Here is a 17,366-nt window from a genome sequence, read left to right on the forward strand (position 1 = left end):
TGGCTTGAACTCAGGGCCTGAGTGCTATCTCTTAGCTTTTTCTCCTGAGGCTAGTATTCTACCCACTTGAGCACCACTTCCACCTTTTTGTTGATTAATTGGAGGTAAGAATTTCATGGCCTTTACTGGCTTCAAACCACAATTCTAGATTTGAGCTTCTTGTGGGGCTAGACTTACAGGCATGAGGCATTGGCACTTTTTTTTTCTAAGTGTGTCCATGTGTGCAGGCATGTGTGTGCCTGCACACTGGTCCTGGAGCTTGCTTTACTCAGGGCCTGGGTGCTATCTTTGAGCTTTTTTTGCTCAAGGCTAGCACTCTGCCATTTGGGCCACAACTCTTCTTCCAGCTTTTTTTTGTAGTTAATTGGAGATGAGTATCACAGTCTTTCTTGCCTAGGCTGCCTTCAAACTGGGATCTCATCTTCCTGAGTAGCTAGTATTATAGGCCTGAGCTAAGGGCTCCCAGCTTGCTGGTTATTTTTGAAGACAGTTCTCCAATTTCTTTTACCCTGTCTGTTTTAAGAGTTTATAGGTATGAGTCAGCAGTTGTTCTTTTTTGCATTTTATTGATCCTATTTCCAGAAACTTCTAAAGATCACTGTGGGATCTTTTTCTGTGGTAGTTGCTGCTCTTCTTTTTTTTGGGTGGAAGAGTGCTGAGGATTGAACCCATGAGGATGAACTCATCCATGCTAAGCACATACTCTACCACTGAGCAATATGGCCAGTTCTTTTTTTGTGTGTATGACAGTTCTGGGCTTGAACGTAAGGCCTAGGTGTTCTTCCTGAGCTTTTTTATTTTTTCCCCCTTTTGCCTGTTCTGGGGCTTGAACTCAGCCTGAGTGCTGTCCCTGAGCTTTGGTGCTCAAGGCTAGTGCTCTACCATTTGATTCACAGCACCACTTCTGAGTAGTGTACTCTACCACTTGAGCCAGGGTGGCCACTTCTTGCTTTTTCTGAGTAGTTTTTGGAAATAAGAGTCTCATGGACTTTCCTGCCTGGGTTGGTTTCGAACCATGATCCTCAGATCTCATCCTCCTCCTGAGTTGCTAGGATTATAAGTGTGAGCCACCAGTGCCCAGTGTGTGTGTGTGTGTGTGTGTGTGTGTGTGTGTGTAAGTGTGAGCCACCAGTGCCCAGCGTGTGTGTGTGTGTAAGTGTGAGCCACCAGTGCCCAGCGTGTGTGTGTGTGTGTGTGTGTTAGTTACTGGGTCTATAACTTAGGGACTTGTGCTTGCTAGCCAGATACTCTTTATCACTAACTCTCAAGTTGCTTTCAATTCAAGATCCTCCTGCCTCAGTCTCCTGAATACTGAGGCATGTGCTACCACCACACTTGACGAATAATGTAGTTTAGGTATTGTACTTTTTTTTAAGGCTTCTATCATAAATTATCACAAACTAGAAGACTGAAATAATAGAAAATTTTATTTACAGTTCAGGAGGCTAGAAGTCTTAAATTAAGAGCCATACTCTTAAAGATTTGAGGGGAAAGTCCTTCCTTGTTTATCTTCAGCTTCTGATGGTTTCTGGCATTTTCTTGTCTTCTGGTAGGAGAACCCATTTTCTTCCTATGTCTTCATATGACTGCAGTATTTTGTCTGTCAATCATTGATTACTCTAAATCTAGGCTGATTTTTTCTTTTTCTTTCTTTGTTTTTCTCATGCTTGTTAGTCTTATGCTGGTAATCAACCACTTGAGCCATGACCCCATTCTTGCTTTTTGTGGGTGGTTTTGGAGATGGAGTCTAGTGATATTTTGTATACCAGCTAGCCTTGAACCACAATATTTTAGGTGTCATGCTTGAGTAGGATTACAGGTATAAACAATAGCATCCTGTAGACTTAGGATGATTTCATTTTGAGATCTTTAATTTGCTCTGTCAAGTTTTTATTTTCAAATAAATCTAATTCTGTGGATCTGAATAGGTAAGTGTGTTTTGGGGGCACCACTCAACCTGTTAATGTAAAAGCATTATTTATTTGATTTAAACTTTGGGGAAGGGAAACAGCTAAATAATGTCAAAACTAATTTTTAGTGTGCAGAAATGTTAGTTGGGGTCATTCTCTAGTCTGGGTATTCTAGATAGAAATACCAAGTAAATAAATAGTTGATGTGCTGGAACTAGGCTTGACCTTTTCTTTTTTAATTTTATTGTCAAGGTAATGGCTTTGACCTTTTTTTAAAAATTTATTTTTTGTCAGACGTGGGTCTTGAACTCTGGGCCTGGGCACTATCCCTGAGCTCTTCAACTCAAGACTAGTGCTCTACCACTTTAGCCACTTCCGGCTGTTTTGATTTATGTGGTGAGGAATCGAACCCAGGCCTCATGCATGTGAGGCAGGCATTCTACCACTGAGCCACCTTCCCAGCCCATGACCTTCTTAACACTTGTTAGCAAGGTAGGAAAAAGTAACTTTAAGGCTGTGATCAGCTTGAGGATACGAGATTCTATGATATTGTAAATTTTAAGAAATAACATTGGAGATGAACTAGGGTTTTTTTGGGGGGGGACAGAGGCTCCGCATTAATGTAGAGCCTCTAAATCTTGCATAAATTCTCTACTTGTGCTATACTCTTTTTTTTTTTTTTTGGGTCCGGTCGGAGGGCCTGAACTCTGGGCCTGGGCGCTGTCCCTCAGCTCTTCAGCTCAAGGCTAGCACTCGACCATTTGAGCCACAGTGCCATTTCTGGTTTTCTTGTGGTTAGTTGGAGATAAGAGTCTCATGGACTTTTGTGAGACTGGGCTGGCTTTGAACCACAATCCTCAGATCTCAGCTTCCTGAGTAGCTCGGATTACAGGCATGGTGCCTGGCTAAGACTTATCCTGGGGCTTGAACTCAGGGGCTGGGCACTGTCCCTGAACTTTTTTTTTTTTTGGGTCGGGTTGTGGGGCATGAACTCTGGGCCTGGGCGCTGTCTTTCAGCTCTTCAGCTCAAGGCTAGCACTCTACCACTTGAGCCAAAGCACCACTTCCGGCTTTTTTCTTTTTGCTTGTGTGGTACTGAGGAATCAAACCCAGGGCCTCATGTGTGCAAGGCAAGTGCTCTACCACTGAGCCACCTTCCTAGCCCTGGACTTTTAAAAAAAATTTATTTCTTTAAATGGCTTTCTTAAGGTACAATTGAAATATAATAAATTTCACATGTTTAAAGCCCATGACTGATAATTTTTGACATGTGAATGCATTTATAAAACAATCACCCAAATTAAGATAATAAATATATCCACCATCCCCAAAAGTTTCTATGTGTTCTTTTTTCCACCCCATGTCCCTGAACTTCTTGTGCTCAAGGCTAACACTCTACCAATTGAGCCACAGCGCCACTTTCTGCGCTGTGGTACTGAAGAATTGAACCCAGGGCTTCATGCATGCTAGGAATTAATCTACCACAGAGCCACACTTCCCAGCCTTTTTTTTTTTTTTTTTTTTGCTTGAAGCAAGGTCTTACTATGTAGCCTAGTTAATATTGGAACTCCTTATATAGCGCCAGCTATTCATGATCTTGCCTCAACCTCCCACATGATGAGATGCTGGTTTTCTAGCATTATGCAAAAGAAAGAAAAGATTGAGGGCTGGGAATGTGGCTTAGTGGTAGAATGATTGCTTAGCATGCCTAGTGTGCCTGTATTTGGCTTGAACTCAGGGCCAGGGTGCTCTGCTTGATAAGGTTTTTCTGCTCAAGGCTGTCATTCTACCACTGAAGCCACACCTCTACCTGACTATTTGCTGATTAATTGGAGATTAACTCTGGGCTAGCTTAGCACTTTGATCCTCAGATCTCAGCTTCCTGAGTAGTAGCTAGGATTCCAGGCCTTAGCCACTGCTGCCTGACTAATTTGAAACTTTGCCAATTTGCCAGTGACTAGATTTTTACAGGCAGAAGAACTCCTTTCAGAATAGATAACCACTTAAATGGACATTGTTCTAGTCCCGTTTATACTCTGCTTATTTTAGTTTGTTTTGCATAATTAAAAGATACTGTGGAGCTGGGTGCTGGTAGCTCAGAAGGTTGAGCTCTGAGGAATGTGGTTTGGAGCCAGTCTATCAAGAAAGTCCAATTAACTACCAAAAAAGCTGGAAGTGGAGCTGTGGCTCAGATGGTAAGGGGCTAGCTCAGGGAGAGTGCCCGGGCCCTGAATTTAAGCCCCTAGACTGGCACACACAAAGATAATAAACAGGGCACCGGTGGCTCATGCTTATAATCCTAGCTACTTAGGAGGCTGAGATCTGAGGATCATGGTTTAAAGCCAGCTTGGGCAGGAAAGTCTGTGAGACTCTTCAGTTAACCACCAGAAAACCAGAAGTAGTGGTGTGGTAGAACACTAACTTGGAGTGGAAGAGCTGAGGGACAGCACCCAGGCCCAGAGTTCAAGCTGACCAAAAAAAAAAGATACTATGGGAATCAAAATTATTTTTTTTCCCCTTCTAGATTAACTGCTGAAGTGCTGATCAAGTTCTGCGTTTCTTCAATGAGGAACTACAGGCTGATCTTCTGCCATAATCTCAAACAACCATAAATGACAAAAAAATGCTTGCTCAGTGAGGGTAGCTGGTGCAAAAGACATTTTTTAAACTTAGGTGTTTAAGTACTCAGAGGTAAGTTTTCACAAGGGTCAATGCACAGAGATTTTTTGAGTTTACCCCTTGTAGCTGCTCTTTTTCTTTTCTCTCCTTGGTTTTTATTATCAGTTATTCTAGGCTGCAATTTGAGTATTAACATTGAAGTTTTGTAGTTACAAGCTGGACTACATGTGTTAAATAGATGTTATTTGTCTAAGACTATGTAAATTTATGGCATTTTCTTGTTCTTAAATTAATTGCTAGTAAATTCTAGTAAATTAGTTGGATTGTTTCCTAGTTATGTGAACATTCTTGATCCAAAGGGTATATGATTGATCAGTAGGCCTATTTTTTTAAATTTTCGAATCTTGAGTAGATTAATCTTTGTGATCTGTTGGTCCTGGGGCCTGAACTCTGGGCCTGAGCACTATCTCATAGCTTTTCAGCTGAAGGCTAACACTCTACTACTTGAACGTCAGCCCCACTTATAGCTTCTTCTGCTTATGTGGTGTTGAGGAATCGAACCCAGGGCCTTATGCATACAAGGCAAGCACTCTACCACTGAGCCACCTTCCCAGCCCCCTGTATTTAGTTTTGTTTCCAGTTTTTGAAAAGTTTTTCTTTTAAAGGTAAAATACATAGTACTAGATTTTATTCATTATTTATTTATTTTTTGGGTCTGGTCGTGGGGCCTGAACTCTGGGTCTGGGTGCTGTCCCTCAGCTCTTCAGCTCAAGGCTAGTGCTCTACCAACTTGAGCCATAGCACCGCTTCCGGCTTTTTTTTTTCTTTCTGCTTATGTGGTGCTGGGGAATCGAACCCAGGGCCTCATGCATACCTGAGCCACCTTCCCAGACCCAGTACTAGATTTTTATAAAAAAAAATTTTCTTGGGATTGTTTTCTAATGCTTCTGAGGCATTGTTTTTAACCACAGCCTGATTTTTTTTTTTAATACTATATGGGCCTTGCATTTACTAGGCATATGGCCTATCACTTGAGCCATGTTCCCAGCCCTTTTTGCTTCCATATTTTTCAGATAGATATTCACTTTTTGCCCAGGCCAGCCTTAGCTTGTGACCTACTTAACCTATATATTTCAGTAGCTGGGATTACAGGCTCATACCATTTCTGCCTTATTGTCTAGCTTATTGCCCTACTTGTTGGTTGAGATGGAGTTTCAATACCCTTTTCCTCCTGGATCCTTCTAGTTCACCTTCATAGTACCTGGGATTACAGGTGTATACCATTATGACAGGCTCTTTATCCATCTTTATTGATTGTTTTTTCTAGAACTTGTTTTCTTTTTGTGTATTTTGAGACAGTGTCTTACTTTATAACTCAGACTGACCTATATTAACTGACCTGATTATGTAGTCCAGGTTGGCCTCAAACTTTTTCAGTTGTATATCTCAGCTTTCAGTGAAGAAGTCCTTTTTATCAATACAGGGTTTCATAATTATTCAAAAGAAAAAAATTATTAGGTGTGTTGGTACATATCAGCATGGGCCATGAGACCATGTCTCAAAAAAGAGTGACTGTTAACGTTTATTAGCCCATCTCTATAAAAAGAGCTTTTCTCTGTTTGGGTTATTTGTGAATTGAGGGTTTAGATAATGGCTCATATGTTAGAGTCTAAAGATGGATTGGACTTTTTACCTGTGAAATTAAATAAATTTAGTCAATAAAGATTGTGGGGTCAGATTTGTCCTTGAACTTGTCTTTGAGACATCAGTTAATGTCATTTGCTGATTTTTGAATAATCAGTTTTGCCATTGTTAAATGTGTAAACACTTAACGAGAGCATTCAGAACTGATGTCATATGGAGAAAATACTTAGATAATTATATGGAGCTTTATTTGTAAAATAATCCAATAACTGGGACATAAAATAGATGAGAACACATTCAGGTTAAAGCATTTTTCTTTAATGTATTAGTCCATATTGCCACCTGTTAATCATTATAGTCTTTTTTTTTTGTTTTGTTTTGTTTTTTTTTTTTGTTTTTTTGTCTTTCATTTGGCAGAAAAGACAGCTTTGATTTCTGGCTGCAAAAAAGATATGAGGAAGAGCTCCTCCCCTTCCTTGAGTAACTGCAACTCCGTTCTTGCTAACAAAATATTTGGAATTCCACTTGATGAGCTGCAGCAGGGAGGACATCCAGACAATGAGGTTCCGTTCATAGTCCGCCACGTTGTGGACTATATTGAGGAACATGGTATACATTTCCTTACTTTGAGGGCTAGCTTTTGTTTTAATAAACACAGCTTAACCCTTGACCTTGGATTTAATTTTTTTTTAATGTGGAAAGTGGAAAACATGAAAAACAATAGGATTCTTTTTAAAGCTTTACTATGTTTTTTTACTTAAATTCATGTGCCTAGAAATGACAGTTGCCTAGCCTAGAACATTTTTAGTGGGGGTGATAGGAATATTTTTAATGGATATAAAGGGTGGGATAAGATAGACTACCCCTCAGAGACAGTATGTTTCTAGATGACTGACTTGAAGGCTTTTAGCCAAATCTGGGGAGCCCAGAAAGGCTTCCAGAAGTATGAACATTTTAAGTTGATTTGAGAATGAATATGTTTGATCAAATAGTTGAAGTTGCAGTTTAATATTTGCCTTGAACTAATGTAGGAGGTCTGGAGCAACAAGGACTTTTTCAAGTCAATGGAAATGCTGAGACAGTGGAGTGGCTTCGGCAGAGATACGACAGTGGAGAAGAGGTGGATTTGGTTAAGGAAGCAGATGTTCCCTCAGCTATTAGTCTTCTTAGGTTTTTCCTTCAAGAACTTCCTGAACCTGTTATTCCTGGCAGTTTGCATATTCACTTAATGCAACTCTCTCAAGGTAACATACTTTGATTCTTATCAATGAGTCAATCATTTATTATAATTTTAGAGTCCTTTTTAGAAATCTTGACATGTAATCAGTAAGTATAGTATTTGAGATTAATTTCTTAGTTTTTCATTTTCTGTTTGGGGCTATATGATCTAGTTATAGGAATGGCAACTTGCTGGATCATACAGTAATGTTTACTTTTTGATTGATCACAGAGACACTAGAGGCAGAGGAGGTAAGGAAGAATATTATCTATATTGTTCATTCTCTTGGAAAGGTTTTTAGATCTTGAAAAGAGATTAAATTATTAGATCCATTTGTTATAAATAAAATACACTATTGTGTATTGTGTATAGCAAATTCAGCTGTTTGGGAATACTTGCTTTCTGCTAGATAGTATTCTAGTATTCTATAATACAGCACAGAACAAAACTAAAACTTTAAAGGGGAGGATAGAGGACAAATAGTTGAAAAACAAAATAAATATAAAAATATGTATCTATGATAAGCAAGTGCTACAAAGGTGGAGAGAATGTCACATAGAATTTGTTAGTGTTATGTAGTTGTGTTTGATAATTATTACTGTTATTATTATTTATTTTTTGTAGCCCTGGGTCTTGAACTCAGGACCTGGGCACTGTTTCTGAGCTTCTTTGGCTCAAGGCTATCACTCTCCCACTTGAGCCACAACACTACTTCTGGTTTTTTTCTGTTTATGTTGTACTGAGGAATTGAACCCAGGGCTTTATGCATTCTAGTCAAGCTTTCTACCACTAAGCCACATACCCAGCCCCTTTATTTTTTTGTTTTGTTTTTAGTAGATACATGTGGCTTTTGTAACCACGTTCTGCAAAATGCTTAGGTTGTTACAGTTAATTTTCCACGAGTTACAGGTATGATGATTTAAAAAAATCCAGGGACTATTCCATTTAATAGAAGATCAAAGTACTGGCACATTGGAATGAACAGTTGGTAATATTACAAAATAAAAAAATGTTACTGGTTGCATCTTAAATTTTAACTGGAACTATGTGACTAATCCTTTCTTGACTTTTTAGACATATTTGTATTTTTGGTTGTACTAGGCTTCATGTTTTGCTGGGCAGGCACATTAGCACTTGGACCACTCTGCTAAGCTTTTCTTACATTGGTTGTTTTTGGGATAGGTCTTGCTAAATTCCTGAGCTGACTTAGATTGTGGTCTTCCTATTTGTGGTTCCCCATATTTCTAGGGTGCCAGATGCAAACCACCATACCTAGCCATTGGTCAAGATGGAATTTCAACAAACTTTTTTGTTTATATTGGCTTCAAACTATAATCCTGTGTAGCTTAGATTATAGGTTGGAACCACCATGCCTAGCTTGAACCTTGTGTTTCATTTTGTAGAAATGGCCCATATCAAGACCATAACCATTGCCAAGAGTTTTATATAAGAGTTTACTTAAGAGTTCAAGTGTTAGCATGTATGCTTAGTAATAATGCAAACATACTAAGTTCAAACTTGAATACCACCACTAAAAATTAAGCCCTCTCTTTAATTTTAAGAACCTGTAGAGAATTTTAGGATAAAATATAGTTGTGTTGATACTCATTACTGAAGCAATAGACTCATTTTGACTGTACCTTTGGGAAATTACCTTTCTATCATCAATCAAGTTCATATAGGCTTGGCTTCTGTTAGTAACACAAGGCCTAGCTTACGTGATAAAATGTACTTATTAAGAAAGAAAGCAGTACAAGTTTAGAGAAGAAAACCAAATAACAAATAAAAGACCATTTAATTTAGTTCTACTAATATTGCTGAAGTTAATCTTTTCCAAATGTCTGCGGGAATAATAAAGTCTGTCATGTTATTCATTCCTTGTTTTCCCATTCCTTAAAGTGAAATAGTGAAATAGTAGTTAGTGAATAATAATAGTGAAAAATGTTAGTGATATTATTAGTTTTTCAATTGCTATTTTGCTCAGTAGTTGATGTTGACTGGCAATGTCAGTGTATTTTAACTTATAGTTGGCATTAGTTGAGAAACACAGGTATAATGCAGGAGACACTATGAAGAGAATTAAAAAAGGGAAACTAGAGAATTGATGCCAATGAGTAATAGATGAAGAAAACATCTTCCATTAATTGAGAAACTTGAGTTCCTTTTTTCCACCTCCCCCTTCTCAACTCTTCTCCCACATTAATAAGTGAAATGCAAAGCCCTAAGGCATTTAGCCTCTAGTAGAGGAAGTGAAGAGGTTTTGAATTGGTATCATAAAGAAATGATGTGGGTGGAGTAATGTGAACCTGGCAAAATATCTGAGCTTTGCTTTTTACTTCATTAAGAAAACCTGTAATTATGTTTTATAGATTATAATAATGAAGATGAATTTGGAAGAAAGTTGAGGTTCCTCTTGCAACAGCTTCCACCTGTTAATTACAGTTTGTTAAAGTTTCTGTGTAGATTTTTAGCTAATGTAGCATCACATCATGAAGAAATTTGGTCTGCAAATTCTTTGGCTGCTGTCTTTGGTCCAGATGTCTTTCAGTAAGTTTTTAATAAGTTTTTGCTCAATTTTTAGAATGAGATTTGTAAACTAGAATCGTATTGTCTTCCAAGTAGTAATGTTAACTATTATTTTTTTTATAGTAGCTCTGATTAAACTTTGTAGCATTGCTGTGAACAGGGTACAAATTAGGTAGGCTTTACAGATGGGAAAACTGAGGCACAGGATGATGACATCAGTTGCTCAGTTTCATAATGTGATTCATTGGTTCTCTTCTAACTTTACCTGATATTTAAGAACTCAGTTCAATTTGGACTTTTATTCTTAGCATTTACACAGATGTGGAAGATATGAAAGAGCTAGAAATTGTAAGCAGAATAATGGCGGGACTTCTGGAAAACTATTATGAGTTTTTTGAAAATGAAGAGGAAGATTTTTTATCAAATGATTTGAGTTCAATTACTGAACAGGTAAGACTATCTTAAAATCTATGTGGAGGGAGAAATTCTGTGTTTCAAGAATCTCCTTTATGGTTTTGACACACTTATGCTGAATTTATGTTTTGAACTGTGGGTGATTCTCTTGATTAATATTTGTAATCAGGTGACAAATCCATGTAGCCAATGAGGTTTTTTTTTTCCCCTTGAACAACTTTGTCCCCAATTTAGGTAATAGGAAAAGTACTTTTTGTTGTTGGTCTTGGGGTTTGAACTCAGGGTCTGGTCACTGACTCTGGGCTTTTTTTGCTCAAGACTAGTGCTCTACCACTTTGAGCCACAGTGCTACTTCCAGTTTTCTAGTAGTTAATTGGAGGTAAGAGTCTCATGGACTTTCCTACCTGGGCTGACTCAGGGCCTTGATGCTGTCTGAGCTTTTTTTGCTCAAGGCTGGTGCTTCATCGCTTCAGCCACAAATTCCACTTCTGGATTTTTGTTTGTAATCAGATTTAAGAATCACATGGACTTTCCTACCCAGGCTGGCTTTGAACTGTGATCCTCAAATCTCAACCTCCTGAGTAGTTGAATTATAAGCATGAGCCACTGTTGCCCTGCTTATTGTATATTGTTGTGCTGCAGATTGAATCTAGAGCCTAGAGCATACTAGCTATATAAAGGCATTTAACTCAGAGTATAGGGTTGATATTTTATACTTTTTCCACCCTTATTCGTGTAGGCATTGTTTATTTAATAAGAAAAGTATGTTCCCCCCCCCAAAGGTATTATTCTAATATAGAAGAATATATATAGGCAAAGGGTGAGAAATTTAAGGTAGAGGAAAAGATCAACACTTTTTTTTTTGGTGCAGATCCTGGGGCTTGAATTCTCACTTAAACTTTAAGGCTGGTGCTCTATCACTGCCACATCTCTATTAATTGGAGATAAAATAAATTTAAAATAGATTTTTTTTTTTTTGTATGTGTGTGCCAGTCCTGGAGCTTGAACTTGGCCTGGGCACTGTCCCAAGGTAGTGTTCTACCACTTGAGCCACAGATCCACTTCTGACTTTTGGTGTTTAATTGGAGATAAGAGTCTCAATGTCTTTCCTGCCCAGGCTGGCTTTGAACTGCAGTCCTCAGATTTTAGCCTACTGAGTAGCTAGGATTACAAGAGTGAACCAGCATCAACTGCAGAAACAGATGTCTTAAAAAAAAAAAATCCTCTGCCTATAATTCTAGCTCCTCAGGAGGCTGAGATCTAAGAATGAAGGTTTGGACAAAATTCTGGTCAGATAAATCCTGGAGACTCGTATTTCTAATTAACTAGCAAAAAGCTGAAAGTGGAAAATGTTGGAGCACTAGGCATGTGGGACAAAATCAAGCAACAGTTTGAGACCCTGAGTTTAGGCTTCAAAATGAGACAAAACCAAACACCTTACATGAGTTCTTTCTTGCTATAAAGTTCCATTTCCTTGAGAAAAGTTAAATATGAGTTAGACATTAGCTGACATTTCCTAAAAGACAACACTTTCAGGCAAGATTTTTGTGTGTGTGTGTGTGTGTTTCAGTCTGGGGCTTTAATTCAGAACCTGGACATTGTCCCTTAACTTTTTCACTCAAAGGTAGCTTTCTACCATTTGAGCCATAGCTTTACTTCCAGCTTTTTGGTGATTAATTGGAGTTAAGTCTCATGCACAGGCTGGCTTCTAGTCACAATCCTCAGATGTCAGCCTCCTGATTGAGCCACTGGCACCCAGCTTTTTTGTTTGTCTATTTTTTGTTTTTTAAATAAGAAATTGTAGTCATTGAACATAGCCATTTTCTGTTTCAAAACAAAATATCCAGGGAACGAGATATATAGCAGTAGTTGGATACAAATGAAATAAAAATCACAGTTAAAATTAGACAGTTACTGAAAGGCAGACCACTTGGTTTACCAAATTAAAAAAAAACAAACCTGTTGATGTCAAAAGGATAAAACTCAGGCTCCAGTGGCTTACACCTATAATCTTAGCTACTCAGGAGGTTGAGATCTGTGGATCATGGTTCCAAACCAGCTCCAGTAGAAAAGTTTCCATGAGATTCTCTCTAGTTAACCACCAGAAAATCGGAAGTGGTGCTGTGGATCAAGTGGTAGAGTGCTAGCCTTGAGGCCCTGCGTTCAAGCTCTACAACCAACCAAAAAAATACACCTGGTAACTGGAAAAACAAGTTCGACCTTTCTTGTGGTTATTAGTGTACAAATTTGGAACTTAGGGCATGGCTTAATTGATACATTGCCTACCTAGCAAGCTCAGACAAACCTTAGTACCATGAAAAAACAAAATAAAAAAACATAGAAATAACAAAACATCAAAAAACTACCTTTAATATTAATGTGCAGGCCTTTTCATAGTCTGCAGTCTTTTTTTCTTTTTTTCTTTTTGGTGTCTGTCCTAGAGCTTGACCTCAGAGCCTGGGCACTGTTGCTTAGCTTTTGTTTTGCTCCAGATTAGAGTTTCTCCCACAGCCCCATTTCAGCTTTTTTTTTTTTTGGTAGTTTATTGGAGATAATCTCATGTACTTAGTTCTGCGCAGGCTGTCTTTGAATCACAGCCTTCAGATCTTAACCTTCTGAGTAGAGCTAGGAGTGCAGGCATAAGCCTCTGGTTTGGTTTTCTTTTTTCCTGCCATTCCTGGGCTTGAATTCAGGGCCTGGGCATTGTCCCTGACCCTCTCTGTGCTCAAGGCTAGCACTCTACCACTTGATACACAGCACCAATTCTGGCTTTTTCCATTTATGTGGTACTAAGGAATCAAACCAGGGTTTCATGAATACTAGGCAAGCACTCTGCTACTAAGCCACATTCTCAGCCCCAAGCCACTGGTTTTTGTCTGTAGTCTTTTTTTTTTTTTTTTGTCAGTCATGGGGCCTGTATCTGGGCCTGGGCACTATCCCTCAGCTTTTCAGCTCAAGAATAGTGCTCTACCACTTGAGCCACAGCGCCACTTCCAGATTTTTTTGCTTATGTGGTATTGAGGAATTGAACCCAGGGCCTCATGCATGCAAGGCAAGCACTCTGCCACTGAGCCACCTTCCCAGCCCCATGTCTGCAGTCTTATATTCTTGCTGATGAATGGAACTAACACAATCATTAGTTTCTGATTCAAAATGTTTGTTTGGCTTATAAGCCATTACTTTTATTTTCATTTAAAATCGTATTTTTGTGGTGCTATGGTAAACTCAGGGCTTTGTCATGCCACTGAGCTATACCCCCAGTCCTATAATTTTATGTTAATATAGAAAAGTTGACAGGCCCGGTCCCAGGGGGCTTATGCCTATAATCCTAGCTACTCAGGAGGCTGATATCTGAGGATGGAGGTTGAATTCAAGCCAGCCTGTTCAGGAAAATCCAAGATATTCTTATCTCAGCCATCAAAAAGCTAGAAGTGGATGTGGGCTCAAGTGCTAGAGCACCAGCCTTGAGCAAAAGAGCAGTGCCTAGGCCATGAGTTCAAGGCCTCCCCCTCCCAACCATACCAGTACAAAAAAAAGTTGACAATTTCTTTATATGAGATACTGATCTTAGGAAATCAGGGAATAAAAATGAATTATGTTTACAATTTTCTTAGAATGTATATTTTAGATACATTAAATTTTTGTTACATTTTATTTATTTATTTATTTATTTAGGGTTTGGTCGTGGGGCCTGAACTCTGGGCCTGGGCACTGTCCCTCAGCTCTTCAGCTCAAGGCTAGCTCTCTACCACTTGAGCCACAGCACCACTTCTGGTTTTTTTCTTTTTGCTATATGTGGTGCTGAGGAATGGAACCCAGGGCCTCATGCATGCAAGGCAAGCACTCTACCACTGAGCCACCTTCCCGGCCCCTTTGTTACATTTTAATTTTGAGTTTCCTTGTATTTATATAGGTTAACGAACTTTCTGAGGAAGAAGATGAAAAGCTGGAACATATAGAAGAACTTCCAGAAGAGGGTGTAGAAAAATCAAATGACATGCCAGAAGTGGTACAATTAAGGATGACTGAAAATATCCTGGAAGCAAATAGTGTTACACCATCAACAAGGTAAATATTTGGGTTGGATGAACTTTAGAATTAGAGCATGTCATTTTAGACGTAGACTATCTTAAACACTAAACCCAAATTATAACTATGTGAAAGATTGATATATATATATATATTTTTTTTTACTGTGATTAAGTGATTATATAAATTTCACAAATTCCACAGTATTGTGAGTTAGTGATACTTAAAGTCGTAAACACATTCTAACCTTCATGGGGTAAATTGTCTTTATCATGGTCTATAAAGTTTGTGAATTCTGTGAGCTTTGATAATACAATTATTTCTTCCTCATCGGTGATAGGTACATTTCTTTCCTTTTGCTTAGTGTCAGCTGTTCCCATTTTCCTGCTCATTCCCTCCCTCCCATTGCTACCATTGAGTTGCTTATTTCATTTTGATCAATGGCCAATGTAGCTGATAGGTCCCCCTGTTGTATATTTTCCCCTGTTTCTGTGACCTCTTCCTAGTTTCCCTCTGATGTGCATGTATATATACCATGTATGTGGTCAACAGCATAGGGTCATTTAGTAATGATATGACCAGAGGTCCTTTATTTCTCAAGTCTTATTTACTTTGTTGTATCTTCTTACATTTTGGATTTAATATCCATATATCAGGGAGACCATGTGCTGTTTGTCTCTTTGCTCTTGGCTTATCTCACTCAACGTGATTTTTTTTGGTTCCATCCATCCCTGCGAATGCCATTATTTCTAATGGCTGCATAATATTCTAGTGTATATAGGTACCACAATTTTTGGATCCATTCATCTGTAGTGGGGCATCTGGGTTGTTTCCATGTCTTGGCTATTATAAATAGTGCTGCAATGAACATGGAGGTGCATGTGACCTTGTATCCAGGTAAATATTTAGGTTGGATGAACTTGAATTAGAGTATGTCATTTTAGATGTAGAGTACCTTAAACACTAAACCCAAATTATAACTATGTGAAAGATTGATATTTGAGTATGAAAAAGAGCAAGAAGAAAACTTAAAGCAGCAATCTTGATAGGGAATATTCAGTTACCACTTTTACCTTTATTTAAATATAGGAATCTCCAGCCAGGTGCCAGTGGCGCATGTCACCGAGAACAGAGAGGGTAAGATCTGAGGATCATAGGTTGAAGCCAGTTGAGGCAGGAAAGTTTGTGAGAATCTTTTTTTTTTTGGGTCCTGTCGTGGGGCCTGAACTCTGGGCCTGGGCGCTGTCCCTCAGCTCTTCGGCTCAAGGCCAGCGCTCTACCACTTGAGCCACAGCACCACTTCCAGTTTTTTTCTTTTTGCTTATGTGGTGCTGGGGAATCGAACCCAGGGCCTCAGGCATGCAAGGCAAGCGCTCTACCACTGAGCCACCTTCCCAGCCCCAAGTTTGTGAGAATCTTACCTGAAATTAAACCCCAAAAAGCCACAAGTTGAGCCACATATCTTTCTTTCAAGTGAAAGAGCACTAGGCTTGAGCAAAAAAGCAAAGGATCAACTCAGTCCCTGACAAGTCCCAGTACTAGTTATCCATATACGTGCATGTATGTATACGCACGTACACACGTGCATGCATGAAATCTAAGGTACTGGTGCCTCATACCCATAATCCTAGCTGCTCAGGAGGTTGAAGTATGAGAACCATGGTTCAAAGCCAGCCTGGGCAGAAAAGTCCATTGATCTTGAAGTGAAACAATGACTCAAATGGTAAAACACTAGCCTTGAGCAAAAAAACTTCAGGATTGGCACCTATTATGCCCAGAGTTCAAGCCCCAGGACCAGTAGGTACATGCCCGCAAAAATAGTAACTAATGAGCTGGGAAGGTGGCTCAGTTGTAGAGTGCTTTCCTTGCATGTATGAGGCCCCGGACTTGATTCCTCAGCACCACATAAGCAGAAAAAGCCGGAAATAGCGCTGTGGCTCAAATGGTAGAGCAATAGCCTTTAGCTGAATTGCTGAGAGACGGCGTCCAGACCCAGAGTTCAGGCCCCATGACCGACCAAAAAACCCCAAAAACAAATAGTAGCTGGTTACTGAAACTTAAAATATAAGCAAGAGATTTTTGGAGCAAAATATCAGAGAATGATCCTAGTTGACATTAAAACTCATTCGGGAAAGTTTCATTTTTCTGTTTGGTCTTTTATTGGATAAGTACCTACATATTTATTTTATTTTATTTTATTTTTTTGGGTCCGGTCGTGGGGCCTGAACTCTGGGCCTGGGTGCTGTCCCTCAGCTCTTCAGCTCAAGGCTAGCAATCTACCACTTGAGCCACAGTGCCACTTCCGGCTTTTTTCTTTTTGCTTATGTGGTGCTAAGGAATCGAATCCAGGGCCTCAGGCATGCAAGGCAAGCGCTCTACCACTGAGCCACCTTCCCAGCCCAAGTACCTAAATATTTAAACTTATTTGTATGACACTACTAGAAAAAGACTGATGGCAGCCATATTCTGGTGGCTCACACCAATAATCCTGCCTACTCAGGAGGCTGAGATCTTTTTTGCTGAAAGCTAGTGCTCTACCACCTGAGCCACAACTCCACTTCTGACTTTTTTTTTTTAAATCAGTTTATTTGTTTTTTCTTTATTTTGCCAGTCCTAGGGCTGGAACTCAGGGTCTGGGAACTGTCCCTGAACCACAGCTCCACTTCCAGCTTTTTGTTTATCTGGCACTGAGGAATAGAACCTAGAGCTTCGTGCATACTAGGTAAGCACTCTACCACTAGGCCACATTTGCAGGCCCACTTCTGGGTTTTTGATGGTTAATGTAGATAAGTCTCACAGATTTTTCCTGTCTGTGCTGGCTTTGAACTGCAATCCTCAGGTCTCAGCCTCCTACGATTAAAGGCATGAGTCATCAACACCTGGCTGCAACTTTATTAATTATAAGGATCTTGGGAACCGGCCGCCAGTGGTTCATACCTGTAATCCTAGATACTCAGGATGCTGAGATCTGAGGTTTGCAGTTCAAAACCAGCCCAGGCAGGAAA

General features: G+C 39.3%; 1 protein-coding gene across 6 annotated transcripts in view; it reads left to right on the forward strand.

Annotated features, from left to right (window-relative positions):
• Fam13b (family with sequence similarity 13, member B) overlaps window positions 1–17,366 on the forward strand; it is an 81,570-nt gene that overhangs the window by 16,739 nt on the left and 47,465 nt on the right. For 5 of the 6 annotated variants that reach the window (XM_013020390.1, XM_013020389.1, XM_013020392.1 and 2 more), the window contains exons 2-7: window positions 4,435–4,601; window positions 6,591–6,782; window positions 7,205–7,417; window positions 9,762–9,939; window positions 10,227–10,368; window positions 14,246–14,400. In XM_013020390.1, coding sequence (XP_012875844.1) covers window positions 6,626–6,782; window positions 7,205–7,417; window positions 9,762–9,939; window positions 10,227–10,368; window positions 14,246–14,400 — 845 coding nt within the window. In that variant the 5' untranslated portion in view covers window positions 4,435–4,601; window positions 6,591–6,625. Of the gene's footprint in view, window positions 1–4,434; window positions 4,602–6,590; window positions 6,783–7,204; window positions 7,418–9,761; window positions 9,940–10,226; window positions 10,369–14,245; window positions 14,401–17,366 lie in introns of those variants that run through there. The other variant, XM_013020394.1, reaches the window with a different exon arrangement.

The sequence above is a fragment of the Dipodomys ordii genome, unplaced genomic scaffold (assembly GCF_000151885.1).
Source record: "Dipodomys ordii isolate 6190 unplaced genomic scaffold, Dord_2.0 Scaffold50, whole genome shotgun sequence".
In the NCBI taxonomy this organism is placed as follows: domain Eukaryota; kingdom Metazoa; phylum Chordata; class Mammalia; order Rodentia; family Heteromyidae; genus Dipodomys; species Dipodomys ordii.